This window comes from Rhincodon typus, chromosome 11, assembly GCF_021869965.1.
Source record: "Rhincodon typus isolate 14 chromosome 11, sRhiTyp1.1, whole genome shotgun sequence".
In the NCBI taxonomy this organism is placed as follows: Eukaryota; Metazoa; Chordata; class Chondrichthyes; order Orectolobiformes; family Rhincodontidae; genus Rhincodon; species Rhincodon typus.
In genome coordinates, this window is record NC_063342.1 from 27390998 (window position 1) to 27417966 (window position 26969).

Genomic DNA, 26969 nt, shown 5'->3' on the forward strand with positions numbered 1-26969 from the left:
TTGGCCTGCTGTGTTCATCCAGCTCTGCACCTTGTTGTCTCGGATTCTCCAGCATCTGCAATTCCTACTATCTCACATATCCTACAGTCTGATCTCCCGCATTTCAATTGCAGCATTAGTTATGCAATGGGATTAGATAATGTTGCCAACTCTCAAGCTGAACGTAAATATTCATCTTCCTGTTCTCAATCTAGACATTGGGTTCCTTGAGATGCACAACCTGATTTACACAAATCTATGCAGAACAAGATCTGATTCATTCATGATTCTACAGGGCATTTGCATTTGCATTCTTCATCGTAAATTTCTTAAATCCAAGCTCCCAGCAGGAAAGCTTGGGCTGTTGATGGGACTACAATATTCTCCAGCCCATTAAACAAACGAAAATGGCTCACCACTACAAGCACATGATCATAGCTCTACAGATATTATGTAACCAAAAACACAAATAAGACTGAATAGACAATATTTGCCTGGGTCACCCCATCAATAAAGAGGTTTACAGGTGATTTGAGCAAAGTTGTCATACTGTATGTTCAGCACAAATTTATACAAACTAGCAAATAAACCTGAACCACAAACTTAATAATATGCAATTAAAAGTTCAGGTCACATGGTTTCTGTAGTAGTATGTTTGTAGTTTCAGTTGCTCCAATACAAAGTCAAATTCCAAAATATTCTTTGTATTACCCTTGGTAATATATTCACATGCTTCAATGCCTCAAAAAAAATAAATGATTCATTCAATCCACTATCACTAAACATACGTTTTATTTTTTTAAATAACTAGGTAGAAAAAATTAACAATAATTTAAACACATTTTGATACAGACACAGTTTATGATTACATTACACAGGTTCCCCAAACAGCTCATTATGCCAAATATATGGGGATTATAAAGAAGCTTATAATTTTGATTTGTAACCTACCTAAGGCCAATTGCGTATTAACACTCGGCTTTTTGGGGAATCGTATCCAACTTGTTCCATTTTGTGCTAGAAATATAATGGAAGTATCCATGAAATACATCACAACAGCAAACACATTGTCATTATATAAATCAGTTGCTGGTTCACTTTTATGTCCTTGACTTTGGAACCTATATAAAAATGTAAGAAAGTTGTGTCAGAAAGACAATACTGTCTGTGATTTCTCTGGTTTTCAGGAAACAATTATTCCAGAGGCCATAATACTATCATCGAGGGTCATATATTTATCAGGTTTTCTTCAGCCTTTTTCTTTCTGCACGGAAAGGTTTTGAATGAGAAATCTGACTCTCACATATCATACCTGATAAGGAAGCAACTAGGTCTTGAAAACTGGGGAGATGGGGTGAAAGGGTACAAAAATTACAGCCACCCTATTAATATCTGATTCGAGCAGATTGTTTAATAACAAGCAGCTCACCTACCTGAAACAATGAGTTTTTGACAGCACTCAATTTCATCACTAATCATGTGGGAGCCCAGTGTGTCAGAAGATTTCTCTGTATTGGATGACCTCCTAGGTAAGGCCAAACCTGTCTTACCCAATATTTAAACAAGCAGTTGCCAAAAGATGAATTCGCCTTTAATACTTATGTTACTGGTAGGTATGGTTCGGCCACATCTGGAGTATAGTGTCCAGTTCTGGTCGCCTCATTACAGGAAAGATGTGGAAGCGTTGGAAAAGGTGCAGAGGAGATTTAGCAGGATGTTGCCTGGAATGGAGGGAAGGTCTTACGAGGAAAGGTTGAGAGAGCTAGGGCTTTTCTCTGATGTTGATTAGTTGTTAATCTAATGCTTCAGGCAAATGTTCTGAATGGACTATTTTGGGAATTTATAATATTATAGATAGGTATCAACACGGAAGTTGCAAACACTTGAAATAGCTCATGGCACAATTCTTTAGGCTGACAACCATGCTTAAGCTGTAGCTAGTACATTTAACTGATTTGTTTTGGAGTGATTTGGCATTTTCTTGCCTAAATAGCTACAAAGTCAGGATGGAATAAATAAGAATGATAAACTATCACAATTCCCTCCCACATCTGCCTAGATTCACCATAAATTGAAAATAAATATGATTTGTTTTAATCTGAGGGCAACAAGAACCAACTCATGTCAGAGTTACCAAAAGCATAAATGTTCTCATTGGAATAATGTCAATCAGAAAATACGTCTCAGCATGTCTTAAAGCTGAACTATACCATTAACTGAAACATTAGACAATGGGGAACAATGTTTCTTTCAATTTGATTTTACAAGTTGAACATTTAGCTCTGTGAAATTGATGAAATGGGTCATTTAATTGTGCTAATTGTAGACACCCCTATTACCAGAAACTACAATATAAATATTATTTTTCATACAAGCTTTAGTACAGTAAAAAAGCTTACCTGGATAGGATGCAGCTGGACCCTTTTTGCCTTTTATTCCTATAATATTAGTTTTACCTGGTAGCTGAAGGAAATACAATGTTCTTATGAGTGGTCTTCATCAATATTCAACTTATGAACAATTTTAAATCAAGATATATAAATTATAAAAGTAATACATTGAAAAAAACCAATTGCTTTTTGCTGGAAATTGAAAATTTCAATTTGGTGTATAAAACATTTTTATAATCAGAGAAGAAAACAAGTAAGTAAAGAATGAAATGAAGGAAAAAAAAGCTTAGTGCTGGTGAAAAAGATAGATTAAGGTTAAAATACAAATGGAGAGAAAAAGTGAAAAATAATGATTCAGGTTAAAAATGTGACAAAACAAACAACTGTAAAATATATTTCAGCAGTATCAAAATTACTTCTAATGCTTCAGCAAGTTTCTTATTGTAAAACTTATATTTTCATCACCAGAATATTAATCATAAACACTTAAGGTTGAATTTTATGAGGTAATTGGCTAAACATAGATCCAGATCTTGCATTTGCTGCCTGGGCAATTGGCTCAGGAATTTACTACAGGCCTCCTAATGGGCCACCTGTGGGCTCACTGACCAATCAATGATGCTCTTGATTAAAGGTCCCCAGGTGTCACTGGCCCAATCATAGGATTAGAAACACATCGGACCTGCTCCAGAGGTGCATCATCATGATGATGATGATGATGATAATAATATCTTTGAATAGGTTGATTAGAAAAATAGGTTAATTTAAAAAAATATAGAAGTCAGGAGAGCTACTCTCTGCTGTGGAATACAGGGGTCCTTGAGAACTTTGTAGGCAAGTAAACAAATATTTGAAAACTTTACCAGGCTGAGTGTTGACTACAAATCCTTTTTCAGAGGTCATACAGCTACCCATTCCTGCCTGCAGCTCCTTGTTAAACTGTCCCTTCCCTCCATTTATCTGGCAGCCTCCCCACATGGCAGTGGGCCAGTCGGGCCATCAGCAAAACAACAACTGAGCTCTAACTGGGCCTTTCATTATGTAAATTGGCAGCAGGGGACAGTCTCTCCACGTCCAGTTTGACCATTGGTAAAATGCCCAAGTGGTTGGATTGCAACTGGGAGATAATCTGACCCCGCAACTTTATTGGTTGCAAAGCCTGCCATTCTGCCACCACAAGCTGGTAGAATTCTGTCATGGATCGGCTAAGCCGTTGGGCATTTTGTGAAAGTACTGGTGATTTAAAGGTTAAATCGAAAACAAGACTTTACTGATATTGACTTCTACCTAGTCAGATGTTACACATGCTTCTTTTCCTTGTATTTTTAATTCTTCTACATTACGGGTCTTTTTACTTTATTTACTTAGCCTGTTTGATATGGCTGCTGCAATAGTTTTTCACCAGTCTGTCACTTAAAATGACAATTAGCATACAATTCCCTACCCCTACCACTTTCAAACTCTCCACTCAAAGGTATCTGCCTGGATTAGGCCAGAGGCTAGGAAATCAGCTGAAACATGTCTCTCTTCAATGTATAAACCATCCTGTTTGTACATGTTAATTATTGTCTTGGTTTTATATTTCTGCTATTTAAGTTCATAACTTTGTGTTACCATTCCTAAAAATTGGCAACGCTGGCAACAAAACTGAATCAGTTCCCGAAACAGGCACAGACATCCTAATTAACCAACACCCACTGGTTGTGACACAGGCAGCACAAAGAATTTCATGCTGCTTGCACATTTGCAATAGTTATAGTGTGCAGTCCACTATAGCTGATGAGTGCATGTACACATCAAGAGGAGGTGCAGGAGTTCAAATAAGCCTGCAGTATTTAAAGCTAGCCTACATCCCCAAAATGAGAGACGCACAATGTCAACTGCCTAGCCCCAAGGACCTGGATTCAGAGTGTCCTGTTCCCTAGTTGGTTCCAGATCACGTTGCTCCAGAAAACCATGCTGCATAAATTCCGAGAATTAACTTTCCACACCATGAGTAATAATGAGGTTTTTTCTGGCTATATGTAGATTGAAGTCCCCCATAATTGCTAAATTATCCTTGTTACACACACCTCTAATTTCCTGATTTATATTATCACTGCCATTTCGTGGCCCATAATTAATTCTTGCCAAGGTTTTTCTTCCCTTTGTTACTTCTTAGTTCCACACAAAGTGATACCATATCTTGAATTTTAGAACTTTAGATCAAGCCCTATTATTTTGGAGTTGTCACAAATATGAATACCTGATTAAATCACCAAAGTGCATAATTTTACCAAACTGTCTAATGTAGCTTAAAAGAATATGTATACAATGTCTTTTCTACAACTTTCTCAAAATTCCTGTGTATACAACAAGCAAACACACAAAGATACAAGACAAAACATATGTATTATGAGTCAGGAAGGAACAAAATGCAGCACAATTCTGACACGAGTCTGGATCAATGAGTTGTTTACTTTTCAATCTTTTGATGGTTTGCTAATGAAATGAGATTGTAGATTCTCAGTCTTGTATTCACAAGTTGAAGGTTCACCCCCTCAATGGCTATGTAGGTGTTTTTTTCCCCTCTTTCTTTCAACAGATCTGCACAGAACTTTGAGTGTATCCTTTCCAGTGTGGAATTGGTGATCAAGTCAGTGTCTGATGACTGATGTCACAGCTTCCATTGCAGCACAAACAGAAGTTACCCAACATTTGAGAGTTACAGTACAAGCTCAGACTGAAGTCAAGTAAACAAGCTTGCTGCTCTGAATGTTCAGATCACTGCTATCCTGAAATTCTCATCCTTCTCCACTTCCCTCTGAACATATTGTACTCTTGCGTCATCTCCACTCTTTTGCCCTGTCAGTCTGCAGGCCAAGAGGGATGGAAAGTACAGCATGATAACTGGAAGCAAGTGATGTGAACAGAACCCTTAAAGGCAAAACCAAAACCTTCAGTCCATGCCATACCATTCCTTGTTAGCCACATTGCAGTAAAAGCCACCCATTGCTTTTACCAATTCAATTCAGCAACAGAAATGAATGTCAATCAGTGACTGACCTTGAAGTTTTTCATGAACCCTTCCAATATCACTGTGTGAGGTTAACAGGCACAGAATTACCTGAAGCATTGAAGTTGAAAGGCATTGCTATAGTTAAGTAAAAGTTAACTGATCCCATGATCTGCCAACTGTGTAAAAACCCTGCAAATGTTCCCAGCACCTGCTCTAATGTTCTCACTAATATGGCATATATTGACCAACATTGGTACACATCATGGATGCTATTTTGGATACGAAGTTTTCTTGCTTCACAATTGCTACACAATTCAGTGTGCCATCACCTTGATCAATGATTATAGCTGAAATTCTCAATGATTTTGCTACGTAAAGGTATCATTTATTTCAACCTATTAAATGTAATCCTTGAAAAGCTTTTAATCGTCACTTTGACATTTAAGTGTTAGCTTAAAAAGTAAATAAATTCAAGTGATGTTTAGTTGTGAGCATTGCAATTCTTCTTCAATAGGATAATGGGCTCTGAAGATGGGGTAAATCCTTTCTGCCACTTCTGTACTACCAGAAATGGGACACATGCATCAAGAAAGTTCTTTCATAAGAATTGACCACCCACCATTAGCAATTGGGAATTTGGAAATCTTCCATTTAGCTCCTCCTACTATCTGAACTAATCAGGGGATGTCTTCCTACTAGAGAATCTGACACAGAAACCACTCCCACAGGATCAGGTCTGTTCATTCTGCCACAAAGGGCTGCATTAAATCTAGGCCTAGGTATAAAGTTTCAAAATTTTTGCCTTCTATGGTTAATTTCATTGTCAGTGAATTGTTGAAGTGAGGCCTCAAAGAGTTCACTGAGGTACAAACATTTCAATCATATACACAAAGAATGTAATTGTAAAGCATTTTCCTATTAATTTCTAGACTAGTAGAAGGAATATTTGATATGCAGCCAAAACTAAGTGCAGTGAACATGATAAATGGAGTGAAATGTATTTCAGAGATAACTCAAATGTAGGAACGAATAAAAGAGTCCATGTTACGAATTAAGAAATTATTCTGAAAATTGTACAACAACTGCAGTGTTGGATTGCTTCCTGTAGCTCAATTTCCTTGAGAGATTCCCCAGTGTCTATGCTCTGGCATTGTAAAGAAGGAAAAACAGAGGTTATGCTGGAAACATAACTACACATAATGAGCACAACGAAAAGTTAAATGAATGATGAATTCTAACGTTTCGTTTTGGGAAATGAAGACTAAGTCAGTTATATTTCTCCAGCCACCACATATCATCACTTTAGAACAGCAAACAGTTGGTATGCCATCGTTCAGACAGTGTAATGCAGCAACTGCTGTTAGACACATTCAGAGACAAAATTGAGTCAGACAACTCTTTCTCAAAGGTTGGTGATCATAGGCAGGAAAATGACAATGTTGCATATTGCAAGGTGTTATCTGAAATATAAGTCAACAGCAAGCAAAACAGAATAGGACTAGATGGCAGAACATGGGAGCAGTATCAGATAAAATTAATAAAAGTTATTTGCCAGGGATGGTAAAATAAGTTTTTGAATTTCAGGAAATGCAGGTTTCCTTATTTAGCCAGTCTCTCTTCAGTTTCCCAGAGTAGTACAAATGATCAATTGTCAAAGTGCACATTTTGTAGGTTCCAGCTTTACTAGGGAACAGGGTACTATTTTCTGCAGCTTTCAATAATGTAGAATCATTGCATTTACCCAGTATCATTGCATTTACCCAGTATCATTGCATTTATCCAGACCCCCTCAGCCACCAGCCAAATAGAGGCTAGCAGCTCTTGCACTCACTCAGCAGCAGCAACACAGAGGAGGCTGTGGCTGCTATCAGAAGATCACCCAGAAAGATCCAGGATCAGGAAGGATCCAGGGCAAAAGTAAGTGATCTTGGGAGAATGATGCTCGGGTTGAGGTCACAAAGAGAGAGGCCCAGGGGGTCAGACGCAAGGGCAGGTCTTGGCTCCCTTTGGGCATTCCTGCCTCTCAGTCAGGTACTCATTACCTTTGATTGAGGAGCCGCCCCCGAGATGACAAAGTGCCTACAGAGTAGCAGCTATTGTGCCCAATGTCAATAGCCTATCAGCAGCTGGTTAATCCTCGTGACATCAGACCTGAGGCCCTTAAGTGCTCCTTAAATGGCCACGAAAGGCCTCAGTTGGTGTTGGGATGGGAAAGTCAACAATGTAACTTGCTGCCTAGAAACTAATCCCAGTGAAGGCAGAAAGGTGGCAGCAAATGAATACATCACAACCAACCTAATTAATTACCCCTCATGTCTCTGAGCTCATCAACTCTGGGTAAGAAGACTGCGGCTGTTAGCTCTATATCCCACTGTATTAATATTGGCTGCCCTCCTGAATATTTGTATAATTTTCTAGTTTTATTCCAGTTTTCGATTTTGGCACTATTTTGCTTTCTATATTCTTCAAGGTCAAACAAGGAAGTATTTACATGGATGAAGCCTATGGTCCACATTGGGTTGAACAATCCTTTGTCTGTCTACTCCTTCTTCCCATGAGGCCTCTTTTTCTCAAAGTCATCCACTTTTCTAGAGATTCTTAAGAAGTCCGTTCACAAACAAATTTATTGATGATGGTGTGCATGATAGATACACACAAGATGATTTACAATATATCATGGCCAGGTCAGTAGCAATATTGAAGAATTACAGGCTTACCATCATTCTAAAGTAAACAAAGTTAAATGTAATTACTTATACTTGACTCTGATTTTGTCCTCATCAGGTCTGTCCATGCTTACATTAGACAATCTCTGGTGAGATTACACAATCAATGCAGAATATAACCCTTTTTAAAAACTTACTTCAACATTCTCAGTAATTGTTTATTTTTCTACCTTCTCCTATATTTCTGACTGTCCTCAATATTCTTTCCCTGTTTTCTTATCTTCTTCTGCTGCAATCTCTGTTTTTTGTCCCAGTGACAATAAAAGGGGGCATAGTGTAAGGTGATGGGGTAAAGATACACTGATAGTTTCAGATCAAATTTTGTGAGGGTTCAATGGAAAGAATGTTTCTTAGTAGCTTCCTTCCCAATTTAACTCTCCATGACTGTTCATGCCTTCCACAACCATACTCCCTCAGCTACCAATGTGCCCCCCATTGCTTTAATTTCCCAATACCATGCCTTTCCTATCACATCCTTGTTCCCATCACACTCCATAATCCTTCACCCTACCCTACATACACAGTCACTTGTTTCTTCTCCATTTAATTGGTTTGCTGTTGTGATATAAACTGCCTGATTTGTTTCCATGTATAATTTTTAAATGTCACTTATTTTGTTTTGGTCTTTAATTTTCTGTTAGTCACTCATGGGATTTCTGTGTGCTGGTGGTTAATAATTAACGTACAAGTATTTCTATAGCCAAGGTGATATATTTTTAAAAAGTCGAGGTGCTACTTCAGCAACTTAATAGTTTTTCATTTATGTTAGGAGTTTGCCACCTAGCACGGTAGACAATTGTACCTCAAGCAAGGATTCTGGGGATTTTTTAAGCTAGGGGAAACATCCATTGACTGGAGGGAGAAACTTTCGTTTCAGGTTTACTTTGTTTTGGACTGTTTTGTGAGGTTCTTACATGGATACGCATGTATAGAACAGTGTTCTTGAGAAGGTGAGAATATAGTGAAATAGACTACCTTAGAATAAGGAGAAATTGAAAGTTCCAGACCAAAGTGTTGGGATAAAACAGTGAAGAGGACTTGAAGAATTAATATAATCGCTTCAGGAAAAAGCTATCAGTGTTTCCCGCTTAGAAGTTAAAATCACACTTACCTTTAGTCTGTTATGGTGTTATTAAATTATTTTTTGCTCTTCTGTCAGTACTGAACAGTGGGTGCTTTAGGATAATGTACAGGAGATATTAGTGTTTTTTTGGAACATATAAAGGTGCGTTTTGGGATCTGATTAGTCCGACAATAAGATCAGCTGCATTCATAATGCTGTCCTTTCATCAATCCATAACTCTCCATTCACTTTATCCCCAAACCCACTTATTCATTGCACAGGAAGTTGGGAAGAAATCAGAGTCATCCCTCCCCCTAACCCCACTGTTGCAACCTATTCTTTCTTCCTTTCTTCCTCTCTTGCATTCTCATTTTGATCCACTTTCTCTGGTGGTTTCTCAATCTTTCACTCTTTCTCTTGACATTTGTTCACAGGCAAAGATGTTAGTAATGTTGCAGTCATTGGCTGCAGGCCTAGCAGTGGCTGGGCAGGCTTCTCTGTGACCAGCAGATTCTCAGTCTGCAGGGCCAGGTGCCAGTGAAGGTGTAGTCATTGCTGGGACAATTGGATTATTCTTCTCATCTTATCTTTCATATTGGCTCTTCACTCAGTCTCAAAGGTGTCTGTAGCATTCTCAATGTACAATCTTCAGCCATCCAATCCATCATCTGCATGTCTTACTGGTTATCATCAGTGTGGCACACAGAAAGGGACTTCTTCAGGGAGCCCTTGAAACATTTGTCTGTGGTCGCCCATTTCTGTTTATCAGTCGTCAGTTCTCTTTAGAACATCACATTGAGCAGGCATAGCTCGTCCATCTGTGCAATGTGACACATTCAATTTGCAGGATGATAGCCTCAACGCTGATGATGTCAGTTGTTTCCATGACTTCAATGTTTATTATGCAGTCCTACCAACAGAGCTTGAAGAGGCTGCAAAGGCATTGCTGGTGTAAGTGTTCAGGAAGGTGCACATGATGGTGGTACAGGACTCATGACTCAAGACCGTACAAACGGTAGTGAGGACTACAACTTTGCACACTTCACATTTGGTCTATGCACTGAGGCTGTGGTTGCTTCACATTCATTTGTAAGACTGAAGAATGTGCTGTTTGCTTTTGAAAGCATATTGTCCACTTCCTTGTCTATGGCAGCAACAAACAAAATGACACACTGTCAATAGATAAATTGCTTGACGACAATCAGCTTAGTTCCCTCAATGACATGTTTGAGGTTTGGGCTGATGGAGGACTTCAGCTTTTGTTAAGCTAGTTTTTAATTCAAGAACAGTGCCTTCTCAGAAAAATGCGTAATTATATGTTGCAAGTCTGACTGGTTGTGGGCCAGGAATGTGCAGTCATCGGTTAAAATAAATTCTTGGATGCGTTTTTCTTTTTTTTTTCCCTATGAGCCTGAGGTTGAAAGGGCCTCCTTCAGTCCAGAAAAGTCTGTAAATTCCATCTTCAAAGTCTTCTGTTGCCTGCTGCAGCCCCAGGCTGAAGAAAATGTTGAATAAAGTTGGGACCAGTACATATCCCTGCCTTACCCACTAGGGATTTGGAAGGGAGTTGAGAGGTTGCTGTTGTGCTTGACCTGTCCATACTGATTTTCATGGAACTGCTTAACCATGACCAGGAACCTGGGTGGAAATGTAAGTTTTTCAAGGATTTTCCTAAGTCCATCTCTGTTCACAGTTTCAAATACATTTGATAAAGTCTATAAAGGAGATATATAGGTCCCTGTTTTGCTTGCAACACTTTTTCAATATTTATTTGAATATAAGTAGCATGTCTGCAGTGCTTCTGTTTGCTCTGAAGTCACACCAGCTCTCTGGGAGGTTTTGTTTCACAGTGATAGGTATCAGCCTGCTCAACGTATTTTATCCAGGATCTCCCCAGCAATAGAAAGGATGATGATGGAGCATCTGACTTTACCCCCTTAATTTTGTACAAAGTGATGATAACAACTTCACAAAGATCCTGTAGAATCCTGCCTTTCAACAGACCATGAAAAACACACACAGCTTGTATGTAGAGCAAGACCATCATGCATCACAGTTTTGGGTGGAATTTCATCAAATCTGGAGCTATGTTGCACTTGATTTGGTTGATGGTGGTTACAGTCTGCTTCAGAACTAGGCTCCCATCCAGTTTCTCTTAGGCTGTCATTTGATGTGGTTGATGGCAGTATATACTGTGCCCTTGATTTTGAACAGTGTTCTAACGTGCTCTGCCCAGATGCACCGTTGAAAGCATACTGTCTGGGTGCATAACAACCCCTGGTATGGCAACTGCTCTCCCCAGGACCGTAAGAAACTATAGAAGATGGTGTGCACAGCCCAGACCATCGCAGAAACCAACATTCCATCCATGGACTCCACTTACACAGCCCGCTGCCGCGGAAAGGCGGCCAACATCATTAAAGACCCATTGCACCCGGTAATGACCTCCTACAACCTCTTCCATCAGGCAGAAGATACAGAAGCTCTGAACACATGCACAAGCAGGTTTAGGAACAGTTTCTTTTCAGCCATTATCAGACTGTTGAATGCACTCTAGCCTCAAATAATGTAACTTGCAATGTAACCTGTATGCCTCGAAGTCTTTTTGATCCTTTGCTTGCTGTGATCTGCATATCAAGCTTTTCACTGTATTTCGGTACACATGACAATAAAATCAAAATCTGTCTTCTTGGCGGTATGTAATGTCTTTCCATTTGCATACCTTGGGGGAATTTAGATAGATAATGCGGGTCCATAGACAGATTAGTGTTTCTGAGAAGATTCTTTTGTTGCCAGTATCAGCACACATTTGAGATCAGTCATTTTCCATGTTCCTCAGTTTATGTTTGCTGCATGCTTGATGGTAGGCTGTCTATTCTTGGATCTCTGCAGAAAAGCAGCTGTCTGCAACCAACAACTTCTTCCAATAAAAAGATCGCTTCACAACTACTTGGATGTGTCCTCACTTGATGGACTACAGTTTGGTGCACCACTGTGACCCAAACAACATACAGCATAGTAGAGTCATGCCAAAAACTCACTGTCATATAGGCCATCAACTCATTCACTAAAAGCTGAGCTTCCATTTCAAGCCTGAGCCTGAGAATGGATGAGAGACAAACTATCAAATAAATTTTGAAGTCTTCAATCTGCAGAAATAGATATCAAGAAGCCTTACAGATCTTACTGCTGATTTCACTGCAAGAGAGATTTGGAAACACATCAAAGCTTTAATACTGAATGCATCCAAGAAGCCATTGGTCCAGTACCAAACAGAACAGGGACTGAAATAAAAGCAGAATTCTGTGGGTGCTGGAAATCTGAAGTAAAAACAGAAAATCACAGAATAAACTTATCACATCTGCAGTATCTATGGAGGGAGAAACAGACTTAATGTCCCAGAAATGAGCAGTCATACTAGACTTGAAATGTTAACTCTGTTTCTTTCTCCATTGCTGCTGCCAGATCTGTCGAGTTTCTCCAGCACTATTTTTTCATATTTATGAACAGGGACTGATTTGCTAAAATAACATGGAAATCTAAGGTCTATGAGCAATAAAGAAGCCAACTCAGCAGGCTCACCTGGCTTAGCCAGCTAGCCAAGAGAAAAAGACACTCAGATTGAGAACATGTTCCACATAAAACTGCTCCCACCTTAGTTCAATTCATATTTTCAATCAGATAGATAAATGGTCTCTGAAAGTGATAAAACTGTAGAAATAAATTGATAGAGATAACTTTCTTCATATACATTAGAAGGGAGATAAATTTGTCAGAAACAAGTATTCTTGAAGAAGGCCAGCAAAGTACTTCAACAATATAATTTTATTCACATCACTGAGTTTGGACCATTATGGAAATGGATTCTAGGATAATTGTCAGGAAAAACACATGGAAATTGATTAGAACTTACAGTAACTTAGCTGCCCTTTGTGGAAATTGGGTTAATTAGTTAACTGAATGGAGGAATAAGGTGTGGATGAAAAAACAACCTATTTGGTAGTCAATCCTTTCCATTACTGGCAGCAGATTCTACAAGACCTATGAATGGCACCACATGTGCTGAACAGATCACAAAAACAGCAAACTGTTACACAGCACAAGCACATAGTGAATCCAAGTTTGAATAGTCCAAATTGGACTGACATTCAGATTTTTTTTTAGATAGACTCCAAATTGGACTCATTTGAACTTAATTCCAAGCTTAGTCATTATGTCAGCGAGATGACCAGATAACCAGCAAGGCATTTGATTTTTTAAAAAATGTTAATTGTAAACATGAAATATAAATATGATTGAAATGTGATTCAGTCCTGTTCTTATTATCATTTATTTGTCCCAGTTTATTGGGACATACATTATTGCTATGATATGTTTGCTGAACAGGAACGATAGCTTCTCATAAAAGCATAAGCGCTGAAGAAAGAGATTTCTGTAATTAAATCTCGAGTCAACAATTTTTAAAAATAGGTGAGTGACCTAATAGTGCCAACTACTAATAGTGTCATCTTAGTTTAGTTGATAACTTGATTATTTCTGGTTTAAACGATTTTGGGTTCAGACGCATTTTCAGACAAATGCAACATCTCACAAGGCATGTCATCTAACAGTGTCTTCTGTTAGTTGGTTTATGCTTGTATATTTAGAGTTTTACAGCTTTTGCATGGTAAGTTTCTGGAGCTACAAGCTGCTAACAGGATAGCATGGAAACCCAGGCTGCACCATGACTGCACAGGACAAGTGTACCTCCTTAGCTAAGCAGTTTGAAGGATTATGAAAGTTACAGCACAATGGAGTCATAGAATCATACAGCTGTACAGCACGGAACAGACCCTTCGGTCCAACTTTACCATGCCGACCAGATATCCTAAGTAAATCTAGTCCCATTTGCCAGCATCTGGCCCAAACCCTGTAAACCCTTCCTATTCATTTATTCATCCAGATGTCTTTTAAATGTTGTAATTGTACCAGCTTCCACCAGTTAATTAAACTGGAAAGTGTACAAAGAAGATTTATGAGGATGTTGCAAGGATTAATAGACCTGAGTTAGAGGGAGACGTTGGCTAGGATAGGGCTTTATTCCTTGGAACATAGAAGAATGAGGGGTGACCTTACTGAGGTATATAAAATCATGAGGGGCATAGATAGAATGAATGCATATAGTCTGTTTCCCAGGGATGGGGAATTGAAAACTAGATGGCATAGGTTTAAGGCGAGAGGGGAAATATTTAAGAAGGACCTGAGGGGCAACTTCTTCACATTAAGAGCGATGCGTATATGGAATGGGCTGCCAGAGAAAGTGGTTGAGGCAAGTACAATAGCAACATTTAAAAAACATTTGGATAGGTACACGGGTGAGAAGGGTTTAGAGGGATATGGACCAAATGTGGGCAATTGGAACTAGCTGAATGGGCACCATGGTCAGCATGGACCAGTTTGGGCCGAAGGGCCTGTTTCCATGCTGTATTACTCTATGACTCTATGACGTCCTCCGGCAGCTCATTCCATACACACACCATTCTCGGCATGAAAAACGTGCCCCTCAGGTCCCTTTTAAATCATTCCCCTCTCACATTAAACTTATGCCCTCTAGTTTTGGACTTGCCCACCCCGGGCAAAAGACCTTAGCTATTCATGATATCCATGCCCCTCATGATTTTATAAACTTCTATAAGGTCACCCCTCAGCCTCTGATGCTCCAGGGCAAATAGCCCCAGCCTATTCAGCCTCTGACTATAGCTCAAACCCTCCGACCCTGGCAATAACCTTGTAAATCTTTTCTGAATCCTTTCAAGTATCACAACTTCCTTCCAATAGCTGGGAGACCAAAATTGAACACAGTATTCCAAAAGTAGCCTAACCAAAGTCCTGTACAGCTGCAGCATGAACTCCCAACTTGTATACTCAATGCACTGACCAATAAAAGCAAACATACCAAACACCTTCTTCACTATTCTGTCTACCTGCGACTCTACTATGAACCTGCATTCCAGGCTCTCTTTGTTCAGTAACACTCCCCAGGACCTTTCCATTAAGTGTATAAGGACTGAGAAGAAATTGTAAATTAAAGTGAGCAAATTCAGTGTCACTTCTGGAACAGAAGGAGGAAAACAGAGAGGACAAGAAAGGTTGGATTAAAATAGAGAGGAAAAGAAAAAGAAGGAAAAACCTAAAAAAAATTAATTACATATTTGATACCTTTAACATTTACAACTAAAACCTGAAGTAATATGACACAGATTTGTAACAGTTAATTTTCAGTCCCAAAGAAGTTGATTAGCATAAATTAACATTTAACAACTTGTTAAAAAGATTATTGAAGTGCTGTGAACAAAACTGGGTTTTCTGTGCTGTGTTTAGTTTATATCTATTAAAATCATACAGCAATTTCATGCCACTCAAAGCCTTTCATTCGTGAGCCAGAGATTCTGTTTTCACAAAGCCAATACGCAGCCTCGCAGCTCACATTGCAACTTATAGTGCCCCTTACTTGTAGCTGCTGAACTGTTTACAATATGTTCTATAAACTCACCATTATTTTGATAGAAACATTTGTGCCATAATTGGAGTTAATATTGCACTTCAATAATAAGGGAGCAAAATATTGCCAGATGTGCTATATTTTGGAAGTATTGTTAAACCAATATTTGATTTATCATATTTAGACAATGAGCTGAATTTTCTTGGATGCATAAAAATGAGATTGTTGGTGGAAGGGTCTGTGAAAATAAGGGGGGAATACCTGGACAGCTCCCAGCTCATTCCTGTAATCCACAGGCAATTCCTAAGCAGCTGGTTGGGAATTGGGTGTTGCCGCCTAATCCACTGAGGTGGGTTGCCAATTAGGGCAGTTAAGACTCCACTAAGACCATTTTGTACTGGCACTACTAGTCTTTCACTCTTGTAAGGACCCCATTCCTATTGCCCGCTGCAGAGTGTGGAGCCCTGCAGCTCATTAGAGAGAGCCTCCTGGCAAAATATCAGAAGACCGGTGGGGCTAGAGGCTTCATGCCACAACAACTGTACCTGTACAAGGCATTAGTGAGACTGAGATAACAAGGTGTAGAGCTAGTTGAACACAGCAGGCCAAGCAGCATCAGAGGAGCAGGAAAACTGACGTTTCGGGCCTAGACCCTTCTTCAGAAATGGGGGAGAGGAAGGGGATTCTGAAATAAATAGGGAGAGAGGGGGAGGTGGATAGAAGATGGATAAAGGAAAAGATAGGTGGAGAGGAGAAAAACAGGTCAAAGAGGCAGGGGTGGAGCCAGTAAAGGTGAGTGTATGTGGGAGTTATAGAGCCATAGAGAAACACAGCACGGAAACAGACCCTTCAGTCCAACTTGTCCATGCTGACCAGATATCCCAAATATGTTTAGTCCCATTTACCGGCATTTGACCCATATCCCTCTAAACCCTCCTCATTCATATGCCCATCCAGATGCCTTTTAAATCTTGTAATTGTACCAGCTTCCACCACTTCCTCTGGCAACTCATTCCATGGAGGGGGATAGGTCAGTCCAGGGAGGACGGACAGGTCAAGGGGGCGGGATGAGGCTGGTCGGTAGGAGATGGGGGTGGGGCTTGAGATGGGAGGAGGGGATAGGTGGGAGGAAGGACAGGTTAAGGAGGAGGGTACGAGCTGGGCTGGTTTTGGGATGCGGTCGGGGTGGGTTGATTTTGAAGCTTTTGAAGTCCACATTGATACCATTGGGCTGCAGGGTTCCCAAGCGAAATATGAGGTGCTGTTCCTGCAACCTTCGGGTAGCATCGTTGTGGCACTGCAGGAGGCCCAGGATGGACATGTCGTCTGAGGAGTGAGACTGCACCTGGATACTGCGCACAATTTTGATCCCCTTACTTGAGGAGGAATGTAGTTGTATTAGAGGCTGTAGACCAGGTAGACCTCAAAGAAAATGAGTTCCCTGATCGTACCAGATTAATAGCCCCAGTCAGGGATTTCTGGCTGATAGATATAAATAGGAGTGTCGGAGGTTCTGTTCACTCTGAGAACTGGCTCTGAGGGAGCTGGATCCGTGTCAAGGACTCTCCATGTGTAAGTAAAGGGTGACTTGGTCACAGGATACCAGCCTCTGTGGAGTTATTTCAGTGGCAACCAGTGAAAAGCATTTTCCTGAAGAAATTCATTTGCAATAGTCGTCTTTGCATTGGGGTAAGCTTTACTGTCATCATGCTATTATTAGGGAAGCTTGACTCATTCAATCTTGCCGTTGAATACTGGACCCAATATGTGGAAAGAATGCATTATTTTTTTCAGGGTAAATAAAATTGCGACAGATGAAAAGCAACAAGTAATTCTCCTGACAGCTTCTGGACCCACAGCTTTTTCGGTTATTATGAGCCTAACATGCCTTGAGGCAGTAGATATTCAAACCTTTCAAGAGCTGATGGATTTTAGTTAAAGAATACTCCTTCTAATTCTGAGATGCTATCGGTTTCACTCAGCAATTTGAGAACCAGGGGAATTTGTGCCAGGATTTTTGACTAGGTTAAGATGACTGGCAGAGGCATGTGACTTTGGTTTAACCCGTAATAAGATGCTGAGACCCCATTTGGTATGTGGGATTAATGATGTAACCATGCAAAAGCACCTATAAGCTGAAGCCCAAGTGGCTTTAAGCAGTCACTATAACTGGCTTTATCATTGAAGAATGCAGCAAGTGGAGCTTATGAGTTGCAGTGTATTCCAATGGAAGTGGACACCCTCACCAGTCTGATTGAGCTTGGGGAACACCACTTGAGTGAAGACAAATGCATAGCCTCACTCAAGACATATCCTGAACAGAGGGACTCTAGGTCAGCTCACAGCAAAACCCCAAAACAAAGCCAAGCCTTAGCCAACCAGTTAAAATTTTCTTTAGGGTCCGGCCAGCAAGCTATTTCAGTTGCTGCCTGTTTGCAGACTGGAGACAACAAGAGAGTTCCACTTGACCTAAACTGAGTAAAAGAACTCATAGGCCAGTATCCAGGAGAGTGTACACCCTGGAAAGTCCACCTACATCTGGTTTGGAAGAGTTAAATTGCTTAGCAACATCCAAATCAGAACTGATCAAAATAAATATCTAGTTAAATGGTCATCCGGTTCTAATTGAGGTCGATATACTGGCCATTTCAGTGATCGCAGAACCAGTCTTTAACAAAATTTGTTCTGGACTCCAACCCTTAAGTTTGTGCATGACCTCATTTAGTCTAAGAGCCTATACCGGGGAACCTTTACAGATTAAGGGTACAAATTCAGTGCCGATCTTGTATGAGAAGCAGCTGGTTCAGTTACCACTGCTTGTAATAAAAGGCTGAGGCCCAAGCCTGATGGGAAGGATTTGGATGAGAAAGATTCACCTTGATAGGCTCAACATCTTTTGATTAGAAAATGGCTGCCTGAGTGAAGTACTATTAAAAATTCCCAGAAGCTTTTCTGGAAAGTCTAGGGATTATCAAAGGAGCCAAGGTTACTTTGCATTGTGACCAGGAAGCAATTCAATGATTCTGCAAGGCCCACCCAATGCCTTCTGGGCAAATGTACAGGCAGAAATCAGAAGGTTGGAAAGTGAAGGAATAATCCAACCGGTACGGTTTGCAGAATGGGCAGCACTAATCACATCAATTGTGAAGCCCGATGGGTTGGTCCACCTTTGTGGAGATTTTAAACAAACGGGGAACCACTTTTTACAGCTGGATAAATAGCCAATCTCTCACACAGAGGATTCATACACAAAGATGGCAGAGGGGACGTCCTTCACGAAGTTGGATATGAGCCATGTATGCTTGCAATTGCAGTTAGATGAGAATTCCCAGATATATGCTACAATTAATACCCATAAGGGTTTGTACCAATATACGAGACTGCCATTTGGGGTATCATCAGCCTGTGCAATTTTTCAGCTGACGATGTGAACATTTCAGAAGGTCTACCCCAGGTCGTCATTTATCTAGATGATGTGCTAATAACAGGGAAGACCAATAAGGAGCACTTAGAGAACTGAGACTTACTCTTTGGACATTTCTCCCTGCCGGGCATACATCTTAGAAGGGGAAAATGTGCTTTCCAGGCACCCCAAGTGACCTACGTTGGCTACAGAGTCGACAAGACCAGGTTATACCCGTTGGAAGATAAAGCGAGGGCAATTAAATGTGCCTCAGCTCCCACATCTGTACCAGAGCTTCGGTCTTTCCTTGGGCTGGTGCACTATTATAAAAAGTTTATACATGACCTGGCCTCGATCCTGGCACCTTTGCATCTACTCTTAAAAGAAGGGTCAGCCTTGGAAATGATTGCATTGCCTACCCATAGCCTTCAGGGATGTGAAGAAACAGCTATCATCCTCTAAGGTGTTGGCAGACAATGATCACAAGCGAGGTCTGGTATTGACATGCAATGCATCCTGTATGGCTTTGGGGTCGTATTAGCTCATATGTGGCCCAATGAAGAGGAATGCCCAATAGCGTATGTGTCCAGGATTTCAGCTAATGCAACGTATAAATAAGCTCACTTAGAGAAGGAAGGTTTGGAGGTCATATTTGGAGTCAGGATGTTCCACCAACATCCTTACGGACATAAATTTATAATAGTAATGGACCACAGATCCCTGCTAGGTCTACTTAAAGAGAACAAACAGTGCCGCCCTTAGCTTCAGGTCGAGTTCAGCTGTAGACTCTAATAATAGTGTGCACAATTACAAGTTAGAACAGCATCTGAGAGGCCAAGTAGCAAATACGGATGCATTGAGCTGCCTCCCACTGGCAGATACACCACCGGTGGTACCGCCGCTGGAAGAGTCCATAATGGTTTTAAATTTTTGGACACACTTTCAACCGCAGCTGAGAATATCAGACTTTGGACACAGAAAAACCTGGTTCTGGCAAAATTGAAACAGCTGGTGGTGATAGGGGAATCCGAAGGTCCACTACAACCAGAATTGAAATCATTTTGGACCCGGAAAGACCAAGTCCCAAGTAAAGGTCCCTGCCAGACAGTAGCTGCACTCTCCCAGGGGTTTCCAAAATGAAAATGCTGCTGAGAAGCTGGTGGCCAAAAATGGATGCAGAGTTAGCCACGTTGGTGGAGCAGTGCCTAGAGCTCCATACCATCCATCATCCAATAGTCTGGCAGAAACAGCCGTCCAAACTTTGAAGGGAGGCTTAAAGTAACAGCCTACAGCTTCACTAGATACCAAACTCTCCCAGTTCCTATTTGATTGTAGGTCCACCCCTCATGCTGTAGGGATAGCTCCAGCAGAATTGTTCATGGGGAGAACTCTCTGCACCAGTTTAAATCTGATCTTCCCGAACCGGGGCGGGGGCGGAGTCAGAGTGAAACAGCATCAGGATCGCCAATGCCAGACTCAAGGCTCTACTAAGCAAGGCACTTTACTTCAAGGGCAAAGTTTGGTGTAGGAACCATGGGAACAACTCTGCATGGGTAGGAGGCTTGGTCGATGTGAGGTCAGGTCCAATAACATATAAAGTTCAAATAGGTGCATTAGTTCTGAACAAGCATATGGACCATATGAAAGCTGCAAACTTGCAAACGATGCAGAAGCCAACATGCCGGGCTCGTTGACTGCCTTTCCAACTGTTCCGTAACCCGTGGGTTCTCCCTCTCCATCAAGCAATTCAGAGGCAATTCAGAGAAGGTTCACAAGTTGATTCCAAAGATGAGGGGTTCAGCTTACGATGAGAGTTCGAGCAGTTTAGGCTATATTCTCTGGAATTCAGAACAATGAGAGAAGATTTAACCGAGATATATAAGGTGCTAAAGGGGATTGACAAAGAAGATGTAAAAAGGATATTTTCTTATGTTGGGAAATCTAGAATGGAAGGTTATAGTTTTAGCATAAAGGTAACAGGTTTAAAATACAGATGAGGAGTTACAACTTTTCTCAAAGGATCTTGAATCTGTGGAATTCACTACCCCAGAGTGTGGTGGATGCCGGGACACAAAATGCATTTCAGGAGTAAACAGGTTTTTAATTAATAATGGATTGAAGGGTTTTGGGGAGCAGGCAGGAATATGGGAATTGAGGCTGATATGAGATCAGTCATGATCGTATTAAATGACGGAGCAGGTTCAAAGGGCTGAATTGCCTCCTAGTTCTGATGTCCTTATGTTAGCCTCTGTAATCAGAGGCTGCAACCATATCTGGAATAAAAATCTTGGAGAAGGAATACCCCTCCACCTCAATGACCTGATAAATTTCAGGAATCTTTAATTGTTGATTTCTTTGCAGACAACTCTGCGTGTCTCTCTGTTGAGGTTTCCTCACAATCCCTTTTCTGCTTCAGTAGTGCCCATCACTTCCTGTGGGGCCAATGGTTATCCAGCATTGAGTGCCCTCTGATGGGGTCTCCAGCCTCAGGTACCCACGCGTTGTCCTGAATGTGGAGGGGACCTAGTAGGAGGTAGCCTTCAGGAAGTTTGTGCCAGGGGGCATTCCAATGACTTGGGTGGTCTGCGTATCACCAGATAATTCAAAGCAATTTCTTAAGGGTACATGTTCTAATGTTCCTTTCCCCGAGACCTCAAAACAAAATAACTGGTCATTACTCTCATTGCTGTTTATATGATATTCCACTACACATTCTGCCGGTTACATTCATCTATTTAACTAAGTTCAATGTTTGTCGTAGCTATACCATTCACCCATAAGTAACAGTAAAAACCATTCCCCTTGCTGTTAGTTTGCTAGTAACATGGCAGCCCAATTCCTTTTGATATGTGACTGCTCATTTCTGCTGTTGATCCAAAATAAAAAAAAACTCCATAACTTTAATGTTCGAGCGTGGACTCATAAAAATACCACTGTTGGGAACTCTGTAGCAACAAGTTGCTCATATCAGCCTTGCCGCAGGCCAACAAAACTATCTGATGTCTTCAAGATGTGTTAAATGCAAGTCTTATTCTACAGGGATTATATTCCACTGGTGAACTCAGGTCAGATAGCCCAAAATAAAACAGGCCCTTTACTTCTAAGAATGATAAATCATCATCTGATCAGCGTAATTATATGAATTTAAATAAAAACATGACCCAATGTTTTCTTTCCCTACCTTCATAACCATTCTACAGCCCTTCTGAACGCTACAAACCTTCTTCCACCTGTTCTTAGTCAATTATATGTTTCTATCATGGTGTCCTCAGCTCTTCTTCCAGATAGATATTACATTCATCCAATTCTCTTCCAGTAATCCTTACTTTCAGGCCAAGTTTAATTTATGTCCCAGTTCCGCCAGCTTGTTGTTCTAGCCAAGGAAACCATTGTTTCCATTGTGGATCCTATATTTGTCCTCAGAATGAGCAGTGACTAAATCATGTGCCAGGGCTTTCCATGTGCACTTGCCAATGTGTGATTTTCCCTCATTAATTTTAATGGACATGAAGGTTTGCAGACCAGTGGCCACAAAAGCAGCAAACATCTGACCATGGGGTATACTTTGTAATCTTCACAACTGATATCCATCTAAACTTATCTTCATGTGACTGTATCTGTGGAAGTATCTTTGTGGAACTCATCTAACTGGGTGGTTTCAAGTTGAAGAGAATGATGGAAAAAATTGGCAGCAATTTGTGACGGATCGAGATTAAAAGTGCAGAATGTTTTATACAGTTGAGGTCAAGATCCTGGATTTCCCTTCCTTATGGCAATGTGGGTTTGCCTATGCCAAATGGACTGCAGCAGCTCAAGAAGGCAGGATATCACCACCTTCTCGAGGACAATTAGAGATGAGTAATAAATGCTGGCCCCTCCAGCGATGCCCACCTCCCATGAATGAACTTAAAAATGCTGAAGTACATTGGCCATCGAATTGGAAAATCTCACTATCTGCCATAGAGGGATTCAAACTCCTGTTCCTAACAGTTAAACCAAAAGTTCAGGATTAAGTATTATTCTTATCACTTCCATGGGATGTCTCAAAAGCACTTCTCAATCAAAAATGTACTTTTCCATTTCTACTGAGACGGACAAACAGCCAATTTGCACTCAGCAAAGTATCACACAGAGCATTCTATGGTTTGGAAGCCTTAGGCTTAAGTGTTTCTTGACAGATACAACCTTAAGGAAAGGATTTACACTTTCTTTATATTCACTCATGGGATGTGGGCATCACTGGCAGGGCCAGCATTTATTGCCAGTCCCTAGTTGCCCTTGAGAAGGTGCTAATGAGCTACCTTCTTAAAATACTGCCATCCCCATGCTGTATGTTGACCCATAATGCCGTTAGGAAGGGAATTCCAAGATTTTGACCCAGCAATAGTGAAGGAATAATGATGTATTTCCACGTCAGGATGGTGAGTGGCTTAGACGGGAACTTGCAGGTGGAGGTGTTTCCCCATGTATCTGTTGCCCTTGTCTTTCTACATGGAAAAGGTCATCAGTTTGGAAGGTGCTGTCTAAGGATTTTTGGTTAATTTCTGCATGACATCTTTTAGATTGTACACACTGCTGCTACTTAGCATCAGTGGTAGAGGGACTGGATGTCTGTGGATGTGGTGTCAATCAGGTGGGCTGATTTGTGGAGCCAGGACACTCCTGAGAAACTCACATATCCTAAGAAAGTCACATATTACTTGGAAAACAAGAATCTAACCAGGGCAACAGAGAATGTTCTCATTTACAGGAAAAATGAAAATATCACATAATCACCAAAGAATCAGATAGGAAATTCAGATGAAATTTCATTATGCAGAGAGTGCTGAGAGTGTGGAACATGCTGCCACATGAAGTAGTGAAGGGGACGGATGGATTTCTAAGGGGATGCTCAATAAGCATATGCGAGAGTAGAAGATTGAGGGATTTGCTAATGGAGTTAGATAAAGCAGTTGCAGAAGCTATGTAATTTTTTAAAAATCCTCACCGCATTCATTTTCAGTGGTTTCATCAGTGACGTTTTGCCTCTGGTAAGATTAGGAATGAGGCTGTTCACTGACCATTCAACTCGATGTATAACTCCTGCTACAACAGGTTAACATGCTAGCTTGGTCGAACCAATAAGAGATAACAGTTAAACAACATATGTACATGACAATGCCAAGCTTATATAAGATAAAGGTCAGCAATCATCTTTTGATTATCAATGACACCTGTACCACCGAGTTCTTGACCTTCAAAATTTTGAAAACAATCATTTATTAGCAATTGGACAATTCAACAAAACAAGTATGAGATCATTGGACGGATATTATATTGGCCTTAATCCTCAAATCCTCTCCACTGTCTATAAGACTGAAATCAATGTATAACGGAAAACTCATCACTCAGCTGGTAAGACACAGCTCCAACTCAAGAAGCTCAACACCATCCAAGACAATGACAAATCAAATACGCCAACTACAGGATTCCATGAAAACATCCCAAAACATACAATTGTTCCTCCATTCAAGCTATTATGGTAGATGGTGACAAAGTGTTATGCCATTGGCTGAAAATGATCTGGGAGATGTGTTCAAATCTCATCACAGAATCTAGTAGAATTTAAAATAAATTAATGATTCTGAAATTGAAAATCAGTGTCAATAATAGTAACCATAGAAGGAACCCTATAGAGACCTAAACAACTTGAGATATGACAAGAAATGTGGCAGAATCACATGACAGATCTGGCAAGCACTATCTCAATACTGGGAGCAAGTTTCTGCATCTTTTATTAAAGTTCTGGGTGTTGAGGCAAGATCATTGCTAGGGAGAGACAAGCTGCCTATTAAAGGGGCGTATTACTTGTTAACAATCTTATATCTGCACATCTTACCTAACTGATATGTAACTTCTTATTCTAACACCCACTACGAGCAAACTAAATGCTGAGAATTCTCAACATGAAAGTCAGAGTGAATTCTGAAGAACTCAGTTCTGAAGAGTCATACCAAACGCAAAATGCTAATTCTGTTTTTCTCTCCACAGATGCTGCTAGATTTCCTGAGTTTCTCCGGCATTGTCTGTGTTTGTTTAAGATTTCTAGCATGTGCAATATTTTGCTTTTACTCAAGTTATTAACCTGGCAAATTCAGCTTGCTGTTTACTCCAAAAATCCTCTTTGTTGGATACCAGGAACCAACATCTCACTGGAGACTCTATAGGCAATGGTCAAATGCACCCCACATCTTCAGACATTAGCATTTGACATGTGCCAGTTTCTAAGACCCCTCATCTCCGACCCAATTGTAGGATGCTTCAGCATTATATGTTGCATCCTAGGTTGCACCAGCAACAAACATTGTATTACTGCTACAAGAATACTGTATGCTCAGGGGCACATACCCAGCTCATGGTATGCACCAGGCTGCATCTGCAGACTGTTTTTGTTTTGATTTGATTTGATTTATTATTGTCACATGTACCCAGATACAGTGAAAAAGTAGTGTCTTGCATGCTATCCAGACAAATCATACCTTACATAAGTATATTAGGGTAATAGAACTAGAATGCAGAATATAGTGTTATAGCTACAGAGAAGGTACAGACAAAGATCAATTCTAATATATAAGATGTCTGTTCAAGTCTGATAACAGCAGAGAAGAAGCTGTTCTTGAATCTATTGGTACGTGTTTTCAAACTTTTGTATCTTATCCCCTATGGATGACGTTAGAAGAGAGTATAACCAGGTGGGAGGGTTCTTTGATTATGTCGGCTGCTTTCCCAAGGCCGTAGGAAGTGTAGACAAAGTCAATGAAAGAAAGGCTGGTTTGTGTGATGGACTGGGCTTCATTTATAACTCTCTGTAATTTCTTGCACAGCAACAAGTCCTCCAAAAACATGAATGAAACTGACATTTAGCCAAATCAGAAATCAGATTAAATTATATGAAATCATTATTGATTGCTTTAAAAAGCCAACTGTGTTCACTCGTGCGCTTAAGGGAAGGTTACATTTTGTATTACATATTCTTAACTGCCCACTGAATAGGCCTACCAAGTCACTTCAGAGACATCCACTTCATATGAAAGAATAAAGAGAGAAAAAAAACACCCCTTCAGAGTAACTAGTGATGTGTGACTTTTCCACATCAACCATATCCCAATAAAAAGCAAAAGAAATTGCATGCTCCTTTAAGGAGTTGTATCACGAGATTTACATTGATCTTGGATTAAATGAACATCTATGGAAGAATGTGAACCACTCAAGGGAAGAAGTATAGGGTTTTACAGCACTGCACAGGCAGCAAACATGCATATACACAATATGGCTCCAATTTACATCATTTATGCCAATTTAATTGTGTATAGCCACAGGAATTTCCACATATACCCACATTTATAAGATGATACATACTACCATAAGGCTTTCAAAATGTTTTAAAAGTAGTTTTCATTGCCGCTGCATCAAATCATGTGATACAACAGGGTTCTCTGTAATCTTTCTTTTCAGCAGTAACATTGAAAACAGTTTTAATAGTTTGAAACTTCATTATTACACCATGCCCCATGTCCACTACATTCCTCATAATATGACACTCTATCATTAAAATCAAGCCACCAGAACAACCTGGGTTCAATGAGAAGTACAAGATACAGCATACAAGGAGCAACATCATGCGCGCCTGAAAATGAGAGGTCAGTCTATTAAAGCTACAATATAGGACTATATACATGCTAAAAAGTGGAAGCAGCATGCAATTGACAGCTAAACAATCCTACAACCAACAGATTGGAACAAAGCTTTGTCGTCCTGTCACACCCAGTTATCGAGAGTGGTTAACAATTAAAATTTAACAGGCGCAGGAGGTTCTATGGATACATTCATCCTCAACGATGACACAGCCCAGTACATGACAATGACAAGGTGAAGTGTTTATGACCAGAC

At 40.3% G+C, this 26969-nt stretch overlaps 1 protein-coding gene across 1 annotated transcript in view; it reads right to left on the minus strand.

Annotated features, from left to right (window-relative positions):
- The window catches only part of LOC109911646 (target of Nesh-SH3), a 286431-nt gene that overhangs the window by 185096 nt on the left and 74366 nt on the right, over nt 1-26969 (minus strand). Inside the window, exons 7-8 of the mRNA XM_048603066.1 lie at nt 2379-2442; nt 931-996 (exon numbers count right to left, since the gene is read on the minus strand). Of these exons, the coding sequence (XP_048459023.1) occupies nt 931-996; nt 2379-2442 (130 nt within the window). The remainder of the gene's footprint in view (nt 1-930; nt 997-2378; nt 2443-26969) is intronic.